The sequence below is a fragment of the Alosa pseudoharengus genome, unplaced genomic scaffold (genome assembly GCF_046254945.1).
Source record: "Alosa pseudoharengus isolate Yale_2024_CS ecotype anadromous, Long Island Sound unplaced genomic scaffold, YU_APseudo_1.1 YU_APseudo_1.1_scf_9, whole genome shotgun sequence".
Classification (NCBI taxonomy): Eukaryota; Metazoa; Chordata; class Actinopteri; order Clupeiformes; family Clupeidae; genus Alosa; species Alosa pseudoharengus.
Genome location: NW_027468881.1, coordinates 13,349,940 through 13,374,939, shown reverse-complemented (window position 1 = coordinate 13,374,939; position 25,000 = coordinate 13,349,940). Strand labels below are relative to the sequence as shown.

The 25,000-nt window shown below is 49.3% G+C and overlaps 1 protein-coding gene across 1 annotated transcript in view; it reads left to right on the top strand.

The window, feature by feature from the left end:
• Positions 1–25,000, top strand: part of agrn (agrin) — a 224,918-nt gene that overhangs the window by 183,568 nt on the left and 16,350 nt on the right. Inside the window, exons 18-29 of the mRNA XM_076277338.1 lie at positions 3,266–3,676; positions 5,939–6,064; positions 9,438–9,565; positions 12,319–12,433; positions 13,604–13,723; positions 13,985–14,365; positions 15,709–15,901; positions 16,260–16,475; positions 17,079–17,308; positions 21,905–22,039; positions 24,766–24,856; positions 24,978–25,000. The exon at positions 24,978–25,000 is cut by the window's right edge and continues 142 nt beyond it. Coding sequence (XP_076133453.1) covers positions 3,266–3,676; positions 5,939–6,064; positions 9,438–9,565; positions 12,319–12,433; positions 13,604–13,723; positions 13,985–14,365; positions 15,709–15,901; positions 16,260–16,475; positions 17,079–17,308; positions 21,905–22,039; positions 24,766–24,856; positions 24,978–25,000 — 2,169 coding nt within the window. The remainder of the gene's footprint in view (positions 1–3,265; positions 3,677–5,938; positions 6,065–9,437; positions 9,566–12,318; positions 12,434–13,603; positions 13,724–13,984; positions 14,366–15,708; positions 15,902–16,259; positions 16,476–17,078; positions 17,309–21,904; positions 22,040–24,765; positions 24,857–24,977) is intronic.

Sequence of the window (25,000 nt, the reverse complement as noted above, 5' to 3'; positions counted from 1 at the left end):
GGCTCTCCTCTCTTCTCTCATCACCTCTTCCCACTCCTTTCCTCATCCATCACTCTTTTCTCTCTCCCCCTCTCTCTCTTTCATTCTGTTTCTTTCCTTCAATGTTTCTCTCCCCCTCTCTCTCTTTCATTCTGTTTCTTTCCTTCAATGTTTCTCTCCCCCTCTCTCTCTTTCATTCTGTTTCTTTCCTTCAATGTTTCTCTCCCCCTCTCTCTCTTTCATTCTGTTTCTTTCCTTCAATGTTTCTCTCCCCCTCTCTCTCTTTCATTCTGTTTCTTTCCTTCAATGTTTCTCTCCCCCTCTCTCTCTTTCATTCTGTTTCTTTCCTTCAATGTTTCTCTCCCCCTTTGGCTCTTTCTTCCCCCATTTTTTTTTTTTTTGGCTTCCCTGCTCATCACTCACCTTACTCTTCTCTTCTCTTCTCTCTTTCTTTCAATCTCTCTCTCCATCCTAGCTTAGTTTCTCTCATTCTCTTCTCACCCCCTCTATCTCAGCCTCATCACTCCCCCCTCCCTCTCTCTCTCCCTTTCTCCCTCTCTCCTCCTCCCACGTCTCTCTTTCTCTGTGTTTCTCTCCTTTTCTGCTCCTCAGCACTCTCCCTCCTGGAATGTGTGAGGCAGACAAGACAGCCATCTTAATAACTGCCTTTCAAAGATAACTACACAGTCGAGGCAAGCGACGATGACAAAAAAAAATGTCTTGCTCTTTTTTTTTGCCTTTGCTTTCTCTCCAAAGCCCTTTTTCTACTCTCTCTTTCTCTCTCTCTCTCTCTCTCTCTCTCTGTCTCTGTCTCTCTGTGCTCTTGGAAACTCAAATGGAGCGTTAAACCTGATTAAGGCAAGCTTCCACCCAGCTCCCTGGGCCTCCGGTTGTCTCCCCCACATCTCTTTTTTTTCATCCGTCACAGGATTCAGCTTTCAGGAGGGGTAGGAGGGCACCTCTCTCTCTATTTCTCTCTCTCTCTCTCTCTCTCTCTCTCTCTCTCTCTCTCCCTACCTTCCTCACTCTGTCTTTTGCTCTCTTTCTTTCTCTCACCCTTCTCCGTATTTGTCACTCACTCTCATTCTCTCTGTATCCTTCTCTCTTTTGGCCTTATCCCTCTCTCCCTCTCTCCGGGTGTAAACGCAACACTTGGCTCCTGAGTGACAGGTGTAGCCAAGGAGAAACTCAGTGTGCTCCACAACATGCCATGATAGCATCTATGCACTCCTGGGCTCAGCTACTCTCTCTCTCGTTCCCTCTCTCTCTCTCTCTGTCTCTCTCTCTCTCTCTCTTTCTTTTTGTCTCTGGTTTCTTTCCTCTCCACTTCATTCCACCCCCCACCTCCTTCTCTTTTTGATGGCTGATAAATATAGCTTTTTCTGTAAGGTATCAAATTTCACACCTCGTGGGATAATGGCTGATCAGAGGTGCCGTGATTAGTACACAATTAAAAATCCCCTCACTTAACTGTTATCACAACCCCACGGCGTCAAAAAGGGCTCGTCACATGGCCTTGTCCTTCAGTTGGAGTGGATGGCGGTGGAGGGTGCCACCAGAGGTGGCAATTTCGTCACAGACGCTTGCACACACAGTTGTATCATGGTCGTTGTTTGTTGCCCGTGAGCTCAACCCACCTCCTGCACAAACACACACACTGACACACACACAGACACACACACACACACACACACACACAAACACACACACACACACACACACACACACACACACACACACACATACATACACACATACATACACACACACACACACACACACACACACACACACATACACACACACACAAACACACACACACACATACAGCCCACGTCATCCTCTTTCAGGTGGAGTTATTGTCTTATTTATCGCCTCCATCGCTAGTGTTTGTCCCTCACAGCAGAGTCCTTGCATGGCAAATGCTCCTCTTTCTCTGGTGGCTGGTGTGTGTGTGTGTGTGTGTGTGTGTGTGTGTGTGTGTGTGTGTGTGGGGGTGGGTGATACTGGGGCTGGGCGCTGCCGTTGGAGTGTTTTTGGGGTCGGTGGCGGTGGTGGTGTAGACTCAGTTGATGCTGCTCTCGCCGCAGCGGTCGCGGCGGTGGAAAAAGGGGCTGACAGATGCTGGCGAGGCTCTGAAAAATCAAACTCATGCTCAAGCCTGAGCTCGATTCCATTCCGCGCTGCCACGCTCGCGCATCCTCGCCCGTGTGTGCCCGCGCCTCGCCCGCATGCCTGCCTGCCTGCCTCGCTGCGCAGAGCGGAGCTGAGCTATCTTTGAAGCCGCAGCTAAAGCCTCCCTCTCCTGCCCCATTTATATCAATCATTCATCACTGCAGGCTCTGTCTGCCTGTGATTAAAGCTTCCCTACAGGAGGCAGCATTTGAATACGGATATATAATTCATATCTGCAGATACACACTCGCACGCACCGCACCCGAGCAGGCACGCTTACACACATATGCACACTCACACACATATACACACGCTCTGATGCACACACAGACACACACGCACACCAATACGCACCAGCAAAAACACTCTGACACACACAAGCTTCTTTACTTTTCACAGCTCTTGAATTCACGCCTGGACTGTGACCACAGATTATTATTTTTCCCTCTCCCCACACACACAGTTATCTTCTCTGGCATTTCTGTTTTTCTGTGTGTGTTTTTCTAAACTGGACCGCTCCTAAAAGGTTTTTCCGCCCTCCTGCCCCCCACCCCCCCCACTCCGTGCTCACGTCAGCCATCTTGTTAAAAAAAGCATAACCGGTGCCTAATTAGCCTGGCCTGGCTGGGGTCTAAAATAAGCCAGATCAGCGTTCAGGCTTGATCCAACTAAGGAGCGGCTGCAGTGCCGCAGGTGTGCAGGTGTTTGTCTCCAAAACGAGTCGTAAACGAGACGAGCGAGACGCGAGATGGGAGATGGGAGACACAAAATGCGAGGCTCCATTCAGCCGGACGCGACCCTCCGGCCTGGTGTTTTTCTGTGTTGATGAGCTGATGCTAATCTTTCAGACATCCAGGATGGTATTAAGGATTAGAGGGACACGCTGAGCATAAAGCTATATTTCAGACCGATGAAGAGGAGTATTAGAAAAAGAAAGAGGATAAAGGAGGGGAAAGGTAGAGTATGATGAAGGGAGGCTAGAGAGGAAGAGAGGATTTGGGGGGGGGGGTATTTATTGTGGGGTTGTGGGGGTGGGGGTGAACGCACTACATTTTCATCTTTGCTTACCCATCCTCCATTGCTTGCTCTCCCTCCCCTCCTTCCTGTCCAGAACTCATCTCAGAGTTGACCGTCAGACCCACCACCCTCCCAACCTCCCCTCCCACCGCCCACACCACCACCACCAATGCCGCCACCACCACGGCCGCCACCACCATGGCCGACTACGACATCGACACAGAGGAGCCGGGCAGCATCGTCGAAGCTCTGCCGCCCATCCAGAGAGTCACCACAGCCGCCGGCTTCACCACCCTCCGCCCCACCACCACCCACCACCACCAGCCTGCCCACTCCACCACCCCATCCTCAGATGACGGTGCCACCACCACCACCGCTGCCGCCGGCTCCACCACACGCCCAAGCGTGGCGACCTTCGAGGAGTCGGGCAGCGGGCAGCCCAGCGGCGACGACGAGGACGAGGGCAGCACCGCCACAGAGGCAAGCGGAGAGGCAGAGCCAGTCGGTAAATTTTTCGCCCCATCCACCACAGTTCACTACATTACCCACAATCCCTCTTCACTCCCCATGTACTTTCAGCCTGTCAAGCTGAGAATTGAGTCAAAGGGAGACTTGGGTGTGCATTTACATATGTGAAGCTGAATATACATTTTTCGTCTCATTTTTATCACACCTTGTTTGAAATTTTATGAGGGAAGAAAATAACATGCAGTTCAAACCCACACGGGAAGGTGACTTCAAAAAAAATATTCTTGCTGTTGTTTTTTGTATATATTTTTATATGTGTGCATTTTAATGAACCTGTTTTGCTTCTGATATGTGACCTCAAGTTTCCATAATGAAATTATTATTCAGTTTATCCCAAACAAAGCTTAGTATAATATGGTAATAGGGCGCTGGAGGTGTGCTGTGGTGGGGTGCGTGAGTTGAAATGCAGGCTGTGTTGGCAGCTCAGCCCGCTGTCTTTAGAGGCAGGCGTTTTGCTCAGCACCGGCTGTACGAGGACCGCATCCCTGAGCAGAACGAGGCCCCATTGAGATGCAGGATACTGTCCCAAATTACAGGCTTTGTCTGGAGGTCTGTTGATTTGTGTCTCTGGCCAAATCCCCACTGCTCGCTTTTTTTTTTTTTTCGTCTTTGCTTTTTTTATATATATCTCAACGTCTTTTGCTGTCCAGTGAGTGAATCACACTTATAGACACACACACACACATACACATACTGTACACAGAGACTCTTCCATACTCACACACATAAACACATACTGTATATACCCACACTCTCATAGACACACACACATACTGTATACATACATACACACACACACGCACACACACACGCACACACACACGTTTACACTCACACAGACAGACCCACACAGACAGCACTCACCATTTTCAATCAGTGGTTCTTTAGCGTGGTGCCGTGGCTCTCTGACCTGGTGAGTGAGCTAATAGCACGGTTCAACTGCCAAAATTGATGGAACAGAGCGGCGCCCTGCCACTGACTCCTCCGTCCAGATTTATATGCGTGTCAGCGACTGGCTGCGCCGCACACGTGTCCCGTCGTCCAAGGAGACCCGTGTCCTGTGGGGAGTGGAGATGAGGGAGAGGGACACACACACACACACACACACACACACACACACACACACACAACTCCCTCGCCCCACCCTGTCCTCCCCCAGACCTAGTCCCCAGGGAATAATAAAAGAACGCAACAGACTGCTGCAAAGAGCGTCACATGTGGAACCTTCGCTCGTAAATCTGAGCCGGCGAGGAAGAGGGGTTTGGGGTGGTGGGGGTGTGGGGTCCTGTGTGTGTGTGTGTGGGGAATGATGGAGGGGGGGGGGGAACAGATGCGCAGGGGATGCTTTTGCGTCGCCTTGGCCAACAGTCATTTTCTCCACCCGCTCGGCGTCTGCCAGCCAGTTCACTCATGGTCAGAGAGTCCTTGAAGTTGGCCTCTGATGTGTTTGCGACTGGCTTAACGAGCGGGAGTTGTGTTCTCAACGATCTCTCCTAATCTCGCCCAGCCACCAGCTCGCCGGACTTTCAGACAGGAAAAAGGCTGTAGTGCAGTCACACACATGAACACAAAAAAAAAGAAAATTGAAAGAGGGAGAGAGATAAAGGGAAAAAAAAAAGAGAGAGAGAGAGCGAGAGAGAGAGAGACCACAGGGAGGAGGGTAAAAGAGCTTAGAGATGCTGGAATACACCGTGAGTGTTTGGACATGATAATGATAACAGAGCTTCCCTGAGAGGAGCTGCTGAAAGATTGTGGTGCCTAATCAATAAAACTGAGATTCACAATTTCAAATCCTCCACATGTTTACAACTCATCAGGAAAAAAAAGGAAACCGAGAAAAAAGGAACAGAAGTGATGGTACTGTTTGCCTAGCAATCTCCAGCAAACAGGGTCTTACGTCTGTGGCAGATATCACATACAGGTGTCAGCCATTTTTATTCCATCTCTGCCACCCCCAATCCCTCATCCATGACTCCAACCATCCATTGCTCGCAAATCCAGCACATCGCTCAGCAGGGAGCAACCACTACTGCGGGAGAAATGGAGTGCTTTAAGAGAGAACACAGACCCCCACACAGACCCTCTGCAGTCAGAGAGCTAGTGCAGTAACGTTGTCCATAGGCCCTGTGGAGGTTGTTGTTGCTGTGTTGTAGTGTGGGAACCTGGTGAAGATCTGCCTCTCTTCCCTTCCTAACCCCCCCCCCCCCCCCTCCCTTCAACTCCGTAACCCTGTTATCAGGCCCAACAGCAGTGGTGACCACCATGCCCCCACCGGAGGAGCGCTCGTCCTGCGACAACACCCCCTTTGGCTGCTGCCCTGACGGCAGGACCGCGGCCAGCAGCCCCGAGGGCTCCAACTGCCCCCGTGAGTAGCCCCGCCGGGCACTTCAGCCACATGCTCTGACACACACACACACACACACACACACACACACACACACACACACACACACACACACACACACAGAATCAATGTCTCCCTCACTTGTGTGTCTCAAGTACAGTACACTGCAGCACACACATGAGCATACACTCTCAAAGACACACACACACACACACACACACACACACACACACACACACACACTCACAAGGAATTCTCACATGCTTACAGTACATTAATCTTCAACACCTGATACAACAAAACAATGTGCACAAACAAACATAATAGCCCCTGTCAGCAGTCAGCTGGGAAAGCGGAAAGAAAGACCCCCCCCAATTCCGCCCCTTCTCAGCTGACCCTTGTTGGTGCTATTGTTTGTTTGTTTGTTTGTTTTTGGACCTCCACCAGTGCTACTGCACAGCCTGTGGCATTAGTAGCCAGCTCGGTAGCAGGGGGCTGCAGGGGGTGGGGGATGGTGGTGTTTGTGAGTGAGAAACCGCAGTGGGGCAAACACACATAAACACAGAGCCTCCCTCCCTCCCTCTGGGCTCCCGTCCAGCCTCAGTGAATCACCTGGGTCCTGCGGGGGGGGGGGGACAGAGGAAAGCATAGACTGCATGTTTGGCCACTGCGGCTTTAGATAGACTGGCAGGCAGCTTATGTACTATGCACTTACAGACTGCAGATCACCTCTCCCACTCTCTCTCTCTCTCTCTCTCTCTCTCTCTCTCTCTCTCTCTCTCTCTCTCTCTCTCTTCTCTCTCTCTCCCTCTCTCTCTCTCTCTCTCTCTCTCTCTCTTCTCTCTCTCTCTCTCTCTATTTCTCTCTCTCTTTCCCACACATCCCTTCTTCCCTTAGTTATTATGTCCCTCCTTTACTTCCACCTCACGTAACGATCTTTTCTTTTTCCGTTCTTTATCAAGGGTAGGAATTACACTTAATGGGAAATAATCAATATGTTCTACGCAAGCAAAGAGGTGGCAGATGTTCCCTCTCGCTGGAACAGGAACCGACAGGTCAAGTGTTAGCTTCGCTCCACATATCCATCAGCAGGGGGGAGGTGGTTTCGCTGCCGTTGGCGTCCCTTATTGACGATGTGTCACTGTCGCTTCTGGCAAAGGTGCTAATGCCCGGTTTGTTCGGTGTCCGCTGATGGCATTAAGTCACCGACCGCTTTTTTAAAGAACAAGGTGCCGCATCTCAAGATGTCTGTCTAAGGGGGGCAGGGAGGGGAATTATGGCCTTTTCAGTTTACCCGCCTGGTGCCTAGCGATGCACAGAGGGCCCTGTGGATTTGGAGTAATATGAAGCATAAATCTTCTATCTTTGAGCTGCGAGTGCAAAGACATTTCTGGAAGCTTGCATTGTTCCCCCAAAATGAAAAATAACAACTTTTTCAATGGCACATTGAACACCAAGGGATTAACATGCAAAGGCTGCAATACTCTTAGTTAGCTTTTCGTACAGTCTATACTTCATATTTTTAAGAGAAGGCTGCTTGGATTGTTCGGGACGTTGTCACACTGTGTCAGCACTTCCTTTGTCTCTCCAGAGCTTGCCCTGATGTAAGAATATGCACCTATCCAAGGCGTGAAATTCTCTCACGGGTTGATTTTCCTTGAAAATGTGACATTTTTATTTCCGTCAAGTCAGTCAGCCAGTGACATGCTCGTTGCGAGCAGAGTGAGATAAAGGCAGACACCCGTTCTCCCCAGTATTTAATGGGTGCTCTATTGTGTGAATGAAGCCTGAATGACTGGCAGTGAATTTAGCATTTTAATTTAAGCGAGTGGAGAGTCGACACCACCCCACCCAGCCCCCCCTATTCACTGTCATGGCTGCCCGTGGGAAATGATTGTCCTCAGATGTCTCTGATTTACAATTTGATCGGTTCAAACTCCTTCCTTTCATTTCTCCAATTCCTCACACGCCAACCCCCACACCACCCCCAGCAGTCCACATTTTCTCCTTTTTAAAGTTCCATCAGATATCAAGTGTGTGATGTGTGTCTGGACGACAAGAAAGGAGAGGGGGGGGGGGGTGTTATCATGCAATTTTAACCAGTCCCTGTCAGTCACCGGTACCCGGGATTAGGAGACAATTACGGCTATCTTTCACGATAATCATACAAGTGCTCTCCCTAGTTGCAGCCGAGTGGAGCGCCCGTGATTGATTTGGGCAATTTGTTCGGTTGATTATGAGCCGTGTGAAACCCAGCATCAGCAGCGGGCGTCTCGCCCCTCTCCGCTCCTCTCGGCTCCTCATCTCTCCTCTCCTCCGCACCGTCGCACCGCCAGCCGCTCCGTACTGCGCCCACCTCGGCTCGCTCTTTATTTATTATTTATCCTCAAGCTGCCATCGCTCACAATTGCCGGAGTCAGATTCGCCCTCTCCTTGTCTCCCTCGCTTTTTTATTTATTTATTATTTGCTTCACTGCCATCATCACCCTTCTCTCGTTCTCTCTCTCTCTCTCTCTCTCTCCCTCCCCTCTCTCTCTATCTCTCTCTCTGTCTCATTCTTCCTATTGGCCTCATTACTGCCAGTGCAAATTGTAAGAAATGGTTGCAATAACCTTAAGAGATGACTTGCATAAAAGCTGCTTAGTGTAACGGAGCCTCGCCACTTGTGAGAAGACCTTTTAATTTGCTCTAATGTGCTGTCTGTGCGTGTTACTTACCTGTGTAAATCTGTGTGTGAATGTGTCTGTGTATGTCTCTCTCTTTGTGTGAGTGTGTGTGAGTGTGTGTGTGTGTGTGTGTGTTTGTGTCGTCATGTGAGTGTGTGTTTGTTTGTTTGTTTGTTATCATGTGTCTGATGTCTGCTAACGGATTTCTCTCTACTCAGTCCTCCATGCGTCTGTGAGCTCATGGGAAGAGCCCCGGTCTGGTAAACTCCAGCCCATTCCACACTCTCGTCCATGTGCTCCCCACCCCACACCTTCTTGCCCAAACACCACCACCACCACCAACCGACCCCCATGCACACACACAAACACACACCTCCTCTGTGTTCCTCCACCTCCACCACAGAGAGGCCCTGACACCCCTCACCACCACCCTACCCCTTCTTAACTCCCCACCAGCAGGAACCACACACGCCACCTCTCCACCACCTCCAACCCAGCTAACAATAACACTGCACTGCCTCCATCACTAACCACACAACTGGCACTACGCTAACAACTCCCACCTTCTGAACCAGTGTGTGTGTGTGTGTGTGGGAGGGGGTTGTATGTGTAGTGTGTACAGTTTTTATGTATGTGCCTTTAAAATGTACAAAATCTTTGGGTGAGAATGCTTCTCACATGGCTGCAGGACAACCGTTTGAGTGTCTTTTGGGTTTGTCCCTCCGCAGCCACCATGAGGTTCAACGGCTTCCTGCATCTGGACCAGGTAGATGGCCAGGAGATGGTCTACACACCTGAGATGGAGGACCCTAAGTCCGAGCTGTTTGGGGAAACAGCCAGGAGCATCGAGAGTGCGGTGAGTTTGACTCGTTTGCTGACATACAGCATTAATTCAATCCCATAACACACAAACAGCCACACAGAAACTATCCCTGCCTCCCTCTTGTAAATTAATATATATACATTTGTGATTGGTTCTGACTTGCCATTCATGTATAGGAAGTACTGTAATGTGATGTATCCTCCTTGTTTCAAACGGGCTTCCTAATAAATCAAACCAGTTCACATGGGGCTTCTACCCTGCAGACATTCGTTCTGCCATGCTGATCTGGCTGATTAGCTAATGGCTTGAGTCGAGGCAGGTAACTAATTAGCTGAATAAGAAGAAGCAAAGCCTGCTGGGAAATGCTGCCTGCAGGACACTGGCCTCTCAGGCCTTTGATTGGGCTCCCGTCAAGAACGTTATTGGTCGCCCTCTTTCTGCACAGTGGTTTCCGCTTATAACAAATAGGATAAGCTAGTACAAGATAACCTCAAAGACGACCATTTACATCTGCTAATACCTGTGATTTTGTTGTTGTCAGGAGAATGGGCATTATTTTTCGGAATCCCTCCCCCCCTTTTCTTTTTCCTGGTATCTTTTTGAGTGCGCCCAGCTTTTTCAGCAGGACCATTTTCCTGTCTGCGAACCCAAGGGCAGAGTGTTAATGAGACCCACATAGCATGCTAATGTTAGAGTGGAGCGGTGACCGAGATTTAAGCGAGCCACACCACCGCGCGTGGAGTGAGTGGGTAATAAGCCCTTTCCGTGTGTGTGTGTGTGTGTGTGTGTGTGTGTGTGTGTGTGTGTGTCAGTGGCGCCCCTCTCTAGAGGTGTGGGCACACCGTATCCGGAGACCACTTCACCTCAGCTAGCCGCAGCCAGTGCCGCCACCGCTGTTGCCGTCGATTGGTAAGCCATCGGTGGGCGCCAGCCATGGAAATGGTGTCAGAGGCCTCTGGCGAGCGCTAATCCACAGCCTCCGAACCCAGCTGCATCTGGCCATGCCCCCTGGGGCCGCCTGTATCACCCGATAGCAACCCACCCCCACCCTCACCCCCACCCGACCTCACTTTACCCCACTCCCCATCCCACTCTAGCCCTCCCTCCTTCCTTTCTCTTCCCTGTCTTTGTCACTTCTTTTCTTATCTCCAATCTTTTCATTCTTGCCCTTCGCCTTTCTGTCTCTACTTTAACTTTCTCTCTCTCTCCCTCTCTCTCTCTCTCTCTCAGTCCATCTCTTCCCTTCTCTCCATCTTCCCTTCTCTCCATTGTCTCCTCTCAGTCTTTGTCCCTCTCCCTGCCTCCCCGAGGCCCTGCTTGCTAGACTGTGTGTAAATAGCACTGGAGGACAGGGACACTTTCTGGGTCAGAGTGCCCGTTGGGGTGTACTGTAGCCGGGGCCCAGCTTTCCAATAATGCTGGCGGGCATGCGGACGATGCTGGAGCTGCGGAAGAGGTCGTGGTGCCGGTGGGTGGGGAGGGATTGGAGGAAGTGATTGTGTTCGGCTTCTGCCCTTCTCTCTGTGCCCAGCAGGGGTCCCCGTGGTGTGTGTGTGTGTGTGTGTGTGTGTGTGTGTGTGTGTGTGTGTGTGCAGAGGTGCAGCCAAGAGGCAAAAACCTATTATCCTTTTTAAGATTATTTTTGTGTGTGTGTGTGTGTGTTTTGTTACTGTCCCCTTTTCCTTTCTTTCACTCTCTCTATTTCTCTCTTTCTTTCTTTCTCTCTCTCTCTCTCTCTCTCTCTCTCTCTCTCTCTCTCCCCTCTTTCTCTGTCTCTATCCTAAATCTGAATTGCTGTTTCTCTGTGAAGAGCACCCCCCCCCCACCCACCCATCACCACACACACACACACACACACACACACACACACACACACACACACACACTCACACACTTCCTGACGACCCGACCACCACTACCCCTCCTTGGCTGACTTATTGAAAGAAGAGGGCCTCCCAGGGGGTGAAATCTAACAACACAGGCATGCTCGCTCAAGTGCACTCGAGGTTAGCTGTAGGGGGGGCGCGCCATTTGATTGAACATGAACTAAAAAGACGGGCCACCAGTCTTTTCCTTCAGTCGTGACCGCCGCCGCGGTGTGCCGAGCGCTGTGGAGTGCTGGTGTGCGGGGAGGCGGGGGGGTTTTGTTTGGTGCAAATGACATGCTTCACTCTGAAAGCCTCCAAGGTTTGCCTCCCCTTGATTAGTTCCTATAGTGGCTCGGGTGTGTATGACGTATTTGGCAAGCGGGACTGGAAATGCACATCCCTTTACTCACACACTCACACACACACTCACACACACACACACACTCACACGCACGCATACATACATAGATAAAGGTACTAATACATAAATAGCCACTCACACATACACACATGCGCACATAGACTCAAACAAACACAAACACTCACTCACACATACTTATCCAGTTAAATATAGCAGCACACACAAGAATGCTTAGGGGAAACCCACAAATATACACAGAATGCTCCCTTGGAATCCTGACCGCATGTGGAAGAATGTCATGGCAACGTGACATTTACTGCTGCTTTGGAAACTGTTCATGTAATTACTTGTACGGCGCTCGGCAAATGTCAATTTGGTTACGGCAGCCCGGTGGGATTCGACCCGCACTTTCAGCCTATCTTTCCACAAGGGATGCGCGTGTCCTTAACTAGAGCAGCCAGAGCCACACGCCAAGCGTACTGTCTCATTGACCCCAGGCATGCTGTCTATTCTTATGTCTCACTCTCCCTGTCTCTGCTCCCCTCTCCCCATCGCAGCTCAACGAGTTGTTCCGAAAGTCTGAGGTGCAGAAGGACTTTAAGAGTGTGCGCGTGCGGAACCTGGCCCCCAGCAACTCCATCCTGGCCTTCATCGAGGCTCACTTTGACCCAGGTATGGGGACACTCCCAGAATACCCTATGACATATGTTTTATCTTTTATATATATTTATATATATATATATATATATATATATATATATATATATGCTTATAGTATAAAACATTTATGGTTATGGTTATATATAATCTGCCACTTAACTAACATATATAGCTTGCAGTATAAAGCATTTATTGTTATGTAACATGAAGACCAATATTCTTATAACAGTTTATGGCATAACAGGACTCACAATAATACATTTGCAATATAATAGTCGTTAGTCTGTTGTGTACTAGAAGAACAATATGAGGCTCTTTTAGAGTTATATAACATGTAAGCAGTGCTTCATATCCAACATCCACATAGTTTGGCTTTCATTTATATTTTAGACGGGACATAATTACATTTCATCATAGAGTCATTATTCAAAAAGGGCAGCTTTGAAAGTGAAGAACAAGGCTAGTGCTTCCCTTTGCTTCTGTTTTAGTGTGGGGGCTCTTACAGTGTGAAAGCTTGTTTAACTCAGCTTTGTCTGAGCGTGTGCGAGTGTGTGTGTGTGTGTGTGTCTGTGTGTGTGTGTGTGTGTGTGTGTGTGTGTGTGTGTGTGTGTGTGTGTGTGTGTGTGTGTGTGTGTGTGTGTGTGTGTGTGTGTGTGTGCATGTGTGAGTGTGTGTGTGTGTGCACGTGTGTGTGTGTGTGTGAGTGTGTGTGTGTGTGTGTGGAGATAGGTGGGTGGGGTTGTGTGGTTGGCATTTTTTCTTTTCTTTCCGCAGCTCAGCCGCCTCATTTCAGCACCATCCCTCTGTGTGCCATTAACGCTCGGCTGAATGGGCGAATAAAAACCTCTCGCAGCAGTCGCCTTTTATTGGCTCCATTCAGCGTCTTTTATTTGGGCCCGAGAGCGGCTTTCGTAAAGCCCGTCTGGGGGCCGCCCCGTAACTGGCCCATCTGCGGAGGCCACAGGAGAGCCTCTCTGAACGCCAGCCGAACTCCGGCGCCTCTCCAACACATGTTTGCTTAGGACAAGTGCTCCCCAAAGTCTATTACCGACGCATTTTCTGGCCTTGTTGCGTTTATGGCTGCACGGTATTGGTTAGAATAAAAGGGGGCCTGTGTGATGTGCTGGGAGTTGCGCGACGGAGGTTGTTGATACTATGATGTGTGTGGGTTTTGTGTGGCAGACACCAGGTTCGCGGTGGCAGACATCGAGGGGGCCCTCCTGAAGCAGCTGAAGGCAGCGCGCGAGCCTGGCATCGTGGTCAAGAAGCCGGAGGAGGACAACATCAGCTTCTCAAATTACGGTAATCCAGTGTCCATTTCCTTGTGCCAGGCTGATGGACATGAGTGCTGGTTAGCGCTGGCAGCCGTTGTGTTTTTCCATCCGCGAAAGCAAGCGCAGCCGAACAGTTTTTGAAAGCATAAATGCGGTGTAATAACAGGCATTTCAGTGCTCATTTTCCTGTTTTGTTCTCTCTCTCTCTCTCTCTCTCTCTCTCTCTCTCTCTCTCTCTCTCTCTCTCTCTCTCATTCTCTTTTTCTCTGTGCTTCGTGCCATAATTCAGGTCTCTCCACTCTGCCCTACTTCACCACCACCACCACCACCATTGCCGCGGCGACCACACCCACCACCACCACCACCACCATGCTGCCCCCGACCGCCGTCTTCACCACACGCCGACCGGCCGTCACCCGTCGCCCCTACCCAGTCCGCCGCTCCACCACGGCTCCCCCGCCGGTCCTCACGCAGCGCCCCGACACCACCACCACCACCACCACCACCAAGGAGATCCTGGTGCGTACCAGGCCCGTGTCCCACGCCGCCAGGCCCCAGAAGCCCTGCGACTCCCAGCCCTGCCGACATGGAGGCACGTGCGAGGACGACGGAAACGACGACTTCATCTGCATCTGCCCCGCCGGCCGCGGAGGTGCCGTCTGCGAGAAAGGTGAGGGGACGGGGGCACCACAAGGGCATCATCTCTGTCTCTCTCTCTTTCTCTATCTCTCTCTCTCTCTCTCTCTCTATCTCTCTCTCTCTCTCTCTTTCTCTATCTCCTTCTCCTCCTCTTGCTGCCTTTTTTCCGTTGCTCTAGCTTTCTTTGAGACATAGTAGAGAGGCATGGCTGTAAATCTCCACGGATTACCTTTCCTGAGAGCTAATGCTTTCTAAAGCCCCACAGCACAATCCCTCCAGCGCACACACACAAAAAAAACACGCCTCAGCTTCCCCCCCATCCCCACACCCCACACGCTATCGCTCACAGTTTACAAACACTTCACTCTATACGGCTGTTTCAGAGAAAACATTGAATACAAATGCCAATGTTACACACTGACAACAAATCCTACACATCCCCTACTTCAGCGTGATGTGAGGCATCATGCATTCCTCCTCCTCCTCCTCCTTATTGAAAAACGACACACGGCTCTGACAAGACACCCCGGTGTTTTTCGCTGGAATTCCATTTTCTCTCGTCCATGTGCCCTCGCGGTGGCTCAGATGAGAAGCTACCTCTTGCAGCTGCATCGAATTATAATTGACACTAATTACTTTGATGAATATTAGCCAGTGAAGAAGTCTCTCAGCGTGAGGAGCGGGAAAATAGTGGCTAATTGAAGGCTCAAGCGGAGCCCTGCAATCCTCCCCCTGATCAATGAGGACATTAAAAGAACCATAGGGGAGAGCTAGGGCTTCATCAGGGAGCCATTCTCTGGAGGGAGAGGGCGAGAGACAGTGGAGGATGCTGGAGGAGAGAGGGAGAGAGAGAGAGAGAGACAGTGAGAGAGTGGAAGCAGTCCAAAGAGACTACGCCGCAATCAAGAAGATGTGAGCCAATCATTGTCTGAATGCCCCTGTGGTGCACAATTTACACACAGTTTGGATGCATGCACACACACGCACGCACGCAGACACACACATTCTTACACACAATCTCATACACACACTCACACGTACACACACTCACACAAGTCTGCTGAGGCATTTTCTGTTGAGTAATACATATATTTATGAATCTCACACAGTTTAGTCTCTGACACACAGGCACAGACTCAATCACTCAGAAACACACGCGCACACACACACACATGCACGCTCGCTCACACACACTCACACTGCCTACTGAGACCCTTCTGCAGAGCGGTACATAAACAGTATTTGTGATATGCTCCCCAAATCCCCTCAGTTATTTTACAATCAGAGCCTTTTTGTAGCATTGAGTGAACGGATCTGTGGGACGTGTTTATGTAATGCTCATTCGCCCCCCTCTCTACGCTCTCTCCTCTGCAGTGATCAAATACTACATTCCGTCCTTCGGAGGCAAGTCCTACCTGGCCTTCCCCACCATGAAGGCGTACCACACTGTCCGCATCGCCATGGAGTTCCGGGCCTCGGAGATGACCGGCATCCTGCTGTACAACGGTCATAACGACAAGAAGGACTTCCTGTCCCTGGCACTGGTCAACGGAAAAGTGGAGCTCAGGTGGGTACTGAGAGATGTCGGACAGCAGAAAGCTCTCTTTTAGCTGGGAGGCAACGGCTGGGGTTTGGTAGTTAGCTATGAATTGTAGCAGAGTTGTAAGATCTCTTTTGTCCACCGTTTTCTCTGTACTCCCTGTTTCTCTTTCACTAGTTCCTTTATTTTTCAATAAATTCATATTCTTGGCAACAAAAAGATCAATTATCTCTATCCCTCTGACTATCCTTTCCCAATAAGATGGTTTTGTGTCAGTACTTTTTACCGTATGATGGTGAGCTCTCAACATGTCTTTGGTGTAGCACTGATATAACTCACTACGTCCATCCTCACTGATGTCATCCCTCCCGTGACTCTCTCACAGGTTCAACACAGGCTCCGGCACCTGCACGGTGACCAGTAAGGTAACGGTGAAGCCTGGCCGCTGGCACCAGCTGGTGATGACTCGCACCCGCCGCAACGCCATGCTGAGTGTGGACAGCGAATCCCAGGTCGAGGGCCAGAGCCCGCCAGGCACTGACGGCCTCAACCTTGGCACGGACCTGTTCATCGGCGGTACGCCAGAAGAGATGGCGCAAGAGTAAGTGTGTGTGTTTGTGTGTGTGTGTGTGTGTGTGTGTGTGTGTGTATGTGTGTGTGTGTCCACATGTCAACGAGCTCTGCTATCTCCTCAGCCGCCAGCCACCAATGGAAGATAATGTCAGCCACTCAAATTAGGCGTGATTGGGGGAGTGAGCTGAATCCTAAAATATGTCATCTGTCTGCACTCTGCCTCAGCTCAAAAGGTGGCTGCGAGACATTTCCCGTAATAAGACTTAATGGGAACAGACAAAAGTCTGTGAAAGATAATCGTCGTTAATCAGAGGTGCCATTAAACAACACCAAACCTCTCAGGGGTTGTGTGAGTCGTGTTCCGTGTTCCATCTTCCATCTTCCATCTTACACGGTACCTTCATCCAATGTTTAATCAAAAGCGATGAGGTGACTCACGTGTATGCTTAGCTCACTGAATCGCAGGCATGACTGTGTGGTGATCACCGCCTGTGGCCTGTGAAAATTGTTTGGTTAACCAACAGGTTTCTCCCTTCCCCCCACTCTCTCTCCCTTTCCTCTCTCTCTCCCATTCCTTCCCTCTCTCTCTCTTTCTTTCTACCCTCCCGATCACTCTCACTCACTCTCTCAGTGTGAAGGAGCGGGCGTCCATCTCCACGGGCCTGGTGGGCTGCGTCCGCATGCTGGACGTCAACAACATGCTGTACAACCTTCAGGAGAATGGCGAGAACGTGCTGTACGGCACCGCCGTGGGCGAGTGTGGCAACAACCCGTGCCAACCCAACCCCTGCAGGAACGGCGCCGCTTGCCAGGCGAAAGAAGCCGAGATGTTCCACTGCAAGTGTGTCAACGGCTTCTCAGGTCAGTTCTCTCCCTTTCGGCTCAGTGCAGGATCTCTCTTTTTTTTGTAGTTTTTCTGTGTGTACCCCAAAGGGAAGATTCAGGAGGAAGGGGGGGAAATCAGGTCAATGCAGTGTGGAGCAGTGCAGTCAGTGAGAGATGCTGTCTTATTTCGCTCGTCTGATAAAAAAAAACAATGCACTCCCTCAGCAGTTATAGCCTCTTGTACACCGTTTTGACAACACACACATGGATCATTATAATCACGTTCCCCTCACGACCGGTCCGTTTAAATGAAAGAGATTTTATAGATGTTTTTTTCAAATCCAGCTCTCGGGTCTCATGCATTCTGCAGCGGGTCGTGAGTTTTAATTACGAGAGCAAAGAGCAGTAATTACCAACATTGGAGAGCAGTGGGACTCGGAGCAGAGGCAGCGCTCATACCGTAATTAGTGACCCAGAGCTTGTCCTACTGTAGGATGCGGCCATGAAGCACAGGCCCGTTGGCATGCCCAGAAAGGCTGCAAGTGCCCATCTCTGTCTCTCAGCGCTGGGTCAATGAGGTCATCCCGGCAGCCAAATGGCCAACAGTACTGAATGTGTTTGCGCTTTGAGGTCTGTGGAGGTCACAGAGTGGGTTTTTTAATTTGGCGGTAGAAAAATTATGTGTTTCCTCTCCTAATCCTGGTTAGTTAACTATCTGGAGAGGTTCGGCTTCAGCCAGCGCACAGCAACAGCTCCTCTCCTCCCACTCACTGTAACCCAGAGCCATGCTGGTGTGTACCTGCATTAGCATCTCTCCCAGATGTGCGCGCACACCAGGGGCGGAGTGGGGTTTGGTGAGTGCTGTTAAACATATTTTCATCACAGCATGCAACTAAGTAACTTGCCATCTTCATAAGGCCCTATATTCCCAGTGTGTATCCTGGGACCTATGCTCATTCGGGTACCTATTATGTGCTTTATAAAGCTGGAGGACCCTGGAAACACACAATGCTTGACCTGGGGAACACAGGACACCTGTCCATGATCCCATCACATATAAACCTGAGGAGCATAGGAGCCTGCTCTGGCCTCAGTTATTGGTATAATCTAGTGTCAGAGGGTTGTGATATCCACTATATTGCTAAATTTGATTAATTTTACCACTGAATTAAGTAAGGTTCTAAATGCATAATAGGAAACATTCTGTAATTTTGACATACAATAGTGTGAGAGCAGATTCTTGAGACACTTGATCTTTATTTTTGATCACATGAAGCTTTGCTTCTAGTTCGTCTGACTGGTCCCTGTGGCAGAGGCCCTACATAAGTGGAGGGGTATTGTTGGGAAAAGGGGTGGGGAATATTTTTTCTGGTAAGGTTGTTCATATCTACTGCAAGTCTCTGCATAAATTCAGCCAATATGCCTTCAACAGGCTGACTGGCAAGTTGATTATACCCCCCACCACCTTGTTTATATGTGACATTATGTAATACAATAGTCAATAATATGATGATTTACTGTTTTTGAGGTGTAAAATCTGGGCAGTCAGTTAGATCTGATACAGTATGTGTAGGAAGTGACTGAAAGTGAAATTAAAATAAAGAACAGCATAGAAAATCAGCTATTACAATAATTATGTATAATAGTGTGGTATAATGGATTTTCTATGTAAAAATTGGCACACTTAGAATATAACAGAGAATTTTAGAGGCCATGTTGAGAAATGCCATGTGATACAAATTTAAAAGTAAAAAACAGACCTGGGACAATGTCCCCATATCATCTTTGAATGGAATTTAGTGGAAATTAGATGACTGAACAATGAAATGTGTGAAAATCCCTAAAATCGGACTATGTTGTTTCCCAACGGTCACAATTGTGACCGTCATCATGTTCACTCATGCTATGAGAACGCTGAACAAAGTTCATATATTTAAATTGCATCCCTCCATACTAGACACCTTAAAGATGATGTGTACCAAAAATCTTTGTCCTATGTTTACATAAACATCATTTTCTAAGCTTTAGTTTGGGAGCTTTTGGGTGGACATTTTCTGGTCAGAAAAACATAACCAAAACATAAGCAGCTCTGGCCATGTGATAAATTACACTACACATTTGGCACTGCACATATTTAACTGAGACCCTTTCAGGTTTCTATTTTCGGGAGAAATGTATTGATAATTCATCCAGTAACAGTTTTAAAGGCACAAGAGCCAGATTTTTTTGTACGGTCACTATTGTGACCGCTGGGATTAAACGGGTTAAGTGAAAAATGAGGAAATATCTAACCTTTAAGGACACCAATTTTCTTAGTGAATGAATAATGTATCATAAATAAATAAATGTTCTTCCTTAAAATACAGGGGTCATAAGTATTCCCACCCCTATGTTAAATTCCCATAGAGACAGGCAGATTTTTATTTTTAAAGGCCAGTTATTTCATGGATCCAGAATACTGTGCATCCTGATAAAGTTACATTGGCCTTTGGAATTAAAATAGCCCCACATCATCACATACCCTTCACCATACCTAGAGATTGGCATGGTGTTAATTTAGTTAGCCTATTAGCTGGTTTGATTTGCATTGAGCTCAATGCAAATCAAACCAGCTAATAGGCTATAAGTACAAACAAACTGAAATAAGTACAAACAAACAAATTAAATTGTCATTTTTTCTTTTTATTTGTGATGAAAGTTCTGTAACGTCTGAATAAGACAAAAATGAATTACGATAAAAAAATAAGGCTAGCCTACAGAAAAATCAGCATGGGAGAGATGAGTGTGCAGGGTAACCATGGATGACATATAGACAGTGAGCGAGTGGTATAAATATTGGTTGGACTTCCTAAGTGTTAAAGTGTAGATCTTGGATATTTTCACGGAAGATTCTTAATGCATCTATCATGTCGATGGTCACGGCCGCAATTAAAGCTCTATGGGCCGGCCCGCACCACGCAGACTCATCGGCCGGCCCACCGGGAAAACTCCTGATCTTCCCGATTGCCACTCCGCCCCTGGCACACACGTGTGAGTGTGTGTGTGTCTGTGTGTGATTGGTCTGCCCGGTAAGGCTCTCTTTAATTGTGGCATCTGAGCAGCTCCAGTGGTGCCATGACGACTCGGCCCCCTGGCCCCTGCTGCCCCCTCCTGCCCACCACCTCCCTCTACGACCTCAGTCCTCCGCCTGAGTGCTAATGAGGACCTTATAGAAAGACTGTGTGGCGGATTTGGCTTTGAATACCAAGACAAAACACTCGCACACTCACACACGTGTGTGTGTGTGTGTGTGTGTGTGTGTGTGTGTGTGTGTGTGTGTGTGTGTGTGTGTGTGTGTGTGTGTGTGTGTGTGTGTGTGTGCACTGAAGACACACTGAAGCTTTTCCCTCATCCTCACACAGACCCACACACTCTGCTCAGCCAAAGTGGTGCGTGCTAAAAGGAGAGGGAAGATGGGAGGAGGAAAAACAATCCTGGAGGAGGAGAAAACCAAGGGGGACCGCTTCGTGCCACAGATATAATCTGTCTCCGAGATATGAGTTTCTTCACACAATACAGTGTGTGGGCAGCTGATGTTTTCTCATCTAGAAATAATGTTTTTTCCCCCCCTTATTGCCTCGGCCGTTCCTTTGAGTTGTGTTGAATTGCGGCATTAGTGAGATGGCCGCGTGTTGCGAGTTTGCATTGCCTCAGAAGGGAATGAGGTGTTATACAGTGGAGAGAGAGAAATAGAGAGAGAGAGAGAAAGATGTGTGGAAACACTGTCTCGCTTGTGTTGGAGGCAGAAGCGCAGGCTGAGTGTTTGGCTGAAGGGATGAATGTGGAGAATGAGGCTTTCATGTAAGTGGAGCTGTGGCTCTGTGATGGCGGGATGTGTGTATTTTCTCCAGCCTTCTTTGGAGCTCGCTCTTATTCTCCGTCTCACATTCACCATCACTCGCTCTGTCTCTCAATCCTTCCCCTCGCTCTCTCTCTCTCTTTCCCTATCTCTCTCTTTCTCTCTCTCTCTCTCTCTGTCTTTCTCTCTCTCTCTCTCTTTCTTTCTCTCTCAGTCTATCCTTCACTGTGATTCTCTTGTTTTATCTACCCATTCCTTCCCCCCCCTCTCTCTCTCTCTCTCTCTCTCTCTCTCTCTCTGTGAGATGGACACTTTGGCTGGCTGATATAGTGGCAGAAGCAGAGGGAAGCTGAGCCTTCAGTACTCAGTGGGGGGCTTTCATTACCGCACGCCCCCCTTTAGCCCGCAGCCAGCTTCCCTCGCCTTAATGATGGGACAAATTCTGATGAAACCGGGCCTGATCCAACGCCGCTGCCACCGCCGTCGTCGTCGTCTACGACCAATTTTAGCTCTCGGCTGCTCGTGGCTTGCCCGCTCTCCCCCAGCCCGTAATCTGGAGTTGTAATAATTCTAAATCCTATTAGAAAATGACCTCCATTACAGGATAAATCCTTGCCCCCACACGATAGGAGAACAAGAAGAAAGGGAGGTGGGGGGGGGGTCCTTAACAGCCTGCAAAGGTTCTGTGTGTATAATGGTGTCCCATTGACCAGTTCTGTTTCTCCTGTCCCCCCTGTGACATCCTTTCTGTGCCTCCCTGACAACATCTCAACTTCAACTTCTCTTCTCCGCAGGACCGACCTGTGCGGATGCACACGACCCCTGTGACCCCAGCAAATGCCACGCGTCCTCCCAGTGCCAGGTTCTGCCAGAAGGCGGCTACAAATGCGAATGTCCGATGGGCCGTGAAGGAAAGCACTGTGACAAAGGTACGGCCGCCCGCACGCCACGGTATCATTTCGGTCCAAAACACAAGCATTTAGAAATAGGTCTCGGAGCACTGCAGTGTTTTGTAACACTCAGGTGTGTTCTGAACCAATGCCAGCAGTCTTCTGCCCCCCTTCTGGATTAAAATATTTGCAGATATGAAACACGACAGGCGGAAGAGTGAACAAGAGAAGAGAAGACGTTTGTTTAACCACCGTGACGGGTGGAACGTTGCAGCTCGGGGCGAGCAAATGCCACCTGGGCGAACCATAGAGAAGGAGAGAAGGAGAGTAGAGGTGTTTATCAGGCCCCTTTTGGGCTCCTCACCAGGAGTCAGGATATAGCCAGTGTTTTTCCTCCCTCCTTCCTCCCTCCTCTCCTTTTTGTCGCCGCGGTGGGGGCGCTCCATTTCCATCTTGAATTGGGTGATCAAACGCTGCGCTGTCCCCCCAGAGGGGCTTGGCAGCTGACTGGCAGGGGATTTGGAGGCTGAGCCGCGGGTTGAGAGCCCCACTGATGCACTAGTTAGTCGGCAGGCAGCTGTGGCGGTGGCAGCGATAGCAGCAACATCAGCAGCGGCAGCAGCAGCCACCCACTGCTGCTGTTTTGGGGGTGGATGGAAGTGGAAGGCAGCCTCTACTCCGTGGGGAGCTCCAGGCCACGGCTAAGGAGGAGGAGTGCAGCACCCGAGCCCTGTTTGAAGCTATCATTAGAGGGCCACCCACCCCCCACCCCCCCAAGACTGCCCCTCTCTACTGTACTTTTCTCTCTCTCTCTCCCTCTCTCTCGCTGTTTCTTTCTGTGTCCCTGTACACTTTGCTTACTGAAATTGTAATACATTTTCAAATGTCAGAATGCTTGCCTGATGACAACATTAAGTTCATTTGCATGAGGAGAGAAATAGGTACCTGTATAATTGTCATATGGTGCTAGGATGGTGCAAGACAGACAAGAGGTCTAGATTAATGAATTTAATTAATACAATTAGCTTTCTAAAATGACAAAAGATTTCACTGCATGACGATATTGAAAAAAAAAGACATCCCAGAACATTGTACAGAGGAAGAATGAAGCTTAAGTGCCAATTGAATAGAATTCTGTTCTGACAGATCTCAATGCAGATTAGCTCAGCGCCCAGCAATAATGAGTATCATTACCACTTCTATTATAGCAACCCTGGATTTAGAAGTTGTGAGACACAGACATTGTGTTCTGATGTAGATATAGACAGCCAGCTATAGATGGCTATAGGAGTGGGAGAACGCTTAAACAGGTTTGTGCTTTTGCTCATAAGCACAGATGCAGTGGGCGCACGCAGACTTGCATTAAATCCCATACTTATCACACCTCCCCAGATGAGGAAGGCAGTGGAACAGAACAGAGCCAAGCGAGTAGCCCCTTGACCAAGCAAGTCTCCATTACCAAGTGATTAAAATAAATGGAGGTGAAACCAAATCAATGACCAGGGACCGTCCATTGCGGTGGAGTGTATTTTTTCCTCTATTAAATCAATGAGATGAGTAATCGCATCAGTCAGCTGCACATCATGATTAATGAGATTTCAGTCAGCCGAGAGTGTTCAGGAGAGAGAGAGAACGAGAGGGAGAGAGAGAGAGAAAGAGAGAGAGAAAGAGAGAGAGTGAGAGACTCAGGTAGAGCCAGAGAAGTAGCTGCTGGCCAGATCACGTTGTGAACGAGTCGAGAGTTTTGACAGCAGGTACTGCACGGGCGCACTGTCCCTCCTTCTTGTCTCCCCTCATCTGTCTCTCCCCTTCTCATTCCCCCTGGGCAAAGAATTGAGGGGAGGAGGGAGATGGGGGGGGGGGTGCAAGGAGGCATGAGAAATGACTGTAATAAGCCGGGTTCCTCCCAGCCTGTCTCCCCCCTTGAGCCCCTGATCGTTGCTCCAGCACAGTGGAACACAGAGGAGACTCTGCTGGCTGGTTCAGAGGAGCGAAGGGCCCGAGCCCAGGCCCCTAGCCGAGGGAGCCGCGCTAATGCGCTCAGTGCAGCAGGGAGGGCAGCCATGATTCACTCTCCCTTCACCACACTGGCCTGGCGCGGCTCCGAGAGCCGGCTGTTCCGCCAGGGTTCCTGACGGCTGACTTCCTTGTTTTGTCTGCCGATTGTCTTTCTTCCCCTTTTCCTCCCACCAGCAGCTCGCTCAGTCTGTTTTTTTGCCCCCCATTTGCGTTCTCTTTTTCTTGCTGCCTTCCGCAATTGTCTGCAGTCCCATTTTGACAAAAGCTAATTGCCTTCATAATCTCTGTCTCCCATCCCACCCCTAAATAAGTATGTGCTAATCCAGAGTAATTACCAGTGGAAAAGAGAGCCGTTTTTGCTTAGCGCCAGGTTAGGTGTGGGGGTGGGCTTTGTGTTTGAATGTTTGTGTCTGCGCCTTTGTGTGTGTGTGTGTGTGTGTGTGTGTGCGCGTGTGTGTGCGTGTACGTGCAAGGGGGCATGTGTGTGTGTGTGTGTGTGTGTGTGTGTGTGTGTGTGTGTGTGTGTGTGTCTGTGTTATCAAGGAAACACCTGGACCTTTAATCTCAGGCTGTGAAGCCATAGCCTGTTCACTCTCCGCTGGTGTGATGATGGACAAGCTGGTGAAATATGCTGTTTGTGTGCTGCTTTGAATGGGGCTTATCTCCACTACTTACTGTGTGTGTGCGTGTGTGTGTGTGTGTGTGTGTATGTGTGTGTGTGTGTGTGTCTGTCGTTGTAATTACAGTGTCGGATCGCAAAGGCGCATACATCCCTGCCTTTACTGGAGACGCCTACCTGGTGCTGAAGGGCCTGCATCTCTATGGACATGACCTCCGGTATTCTAAGTCATTTTATTCAGTCAGTCTCTTCCATCACAGTGAATCTGTATATAATGAGTGTATTGTCGTGAACACCCATACTCATATTCAGCTGACACATCTATGGCTCTGCTCTTAGTCAAAAGGTCAGCATGACTGTGG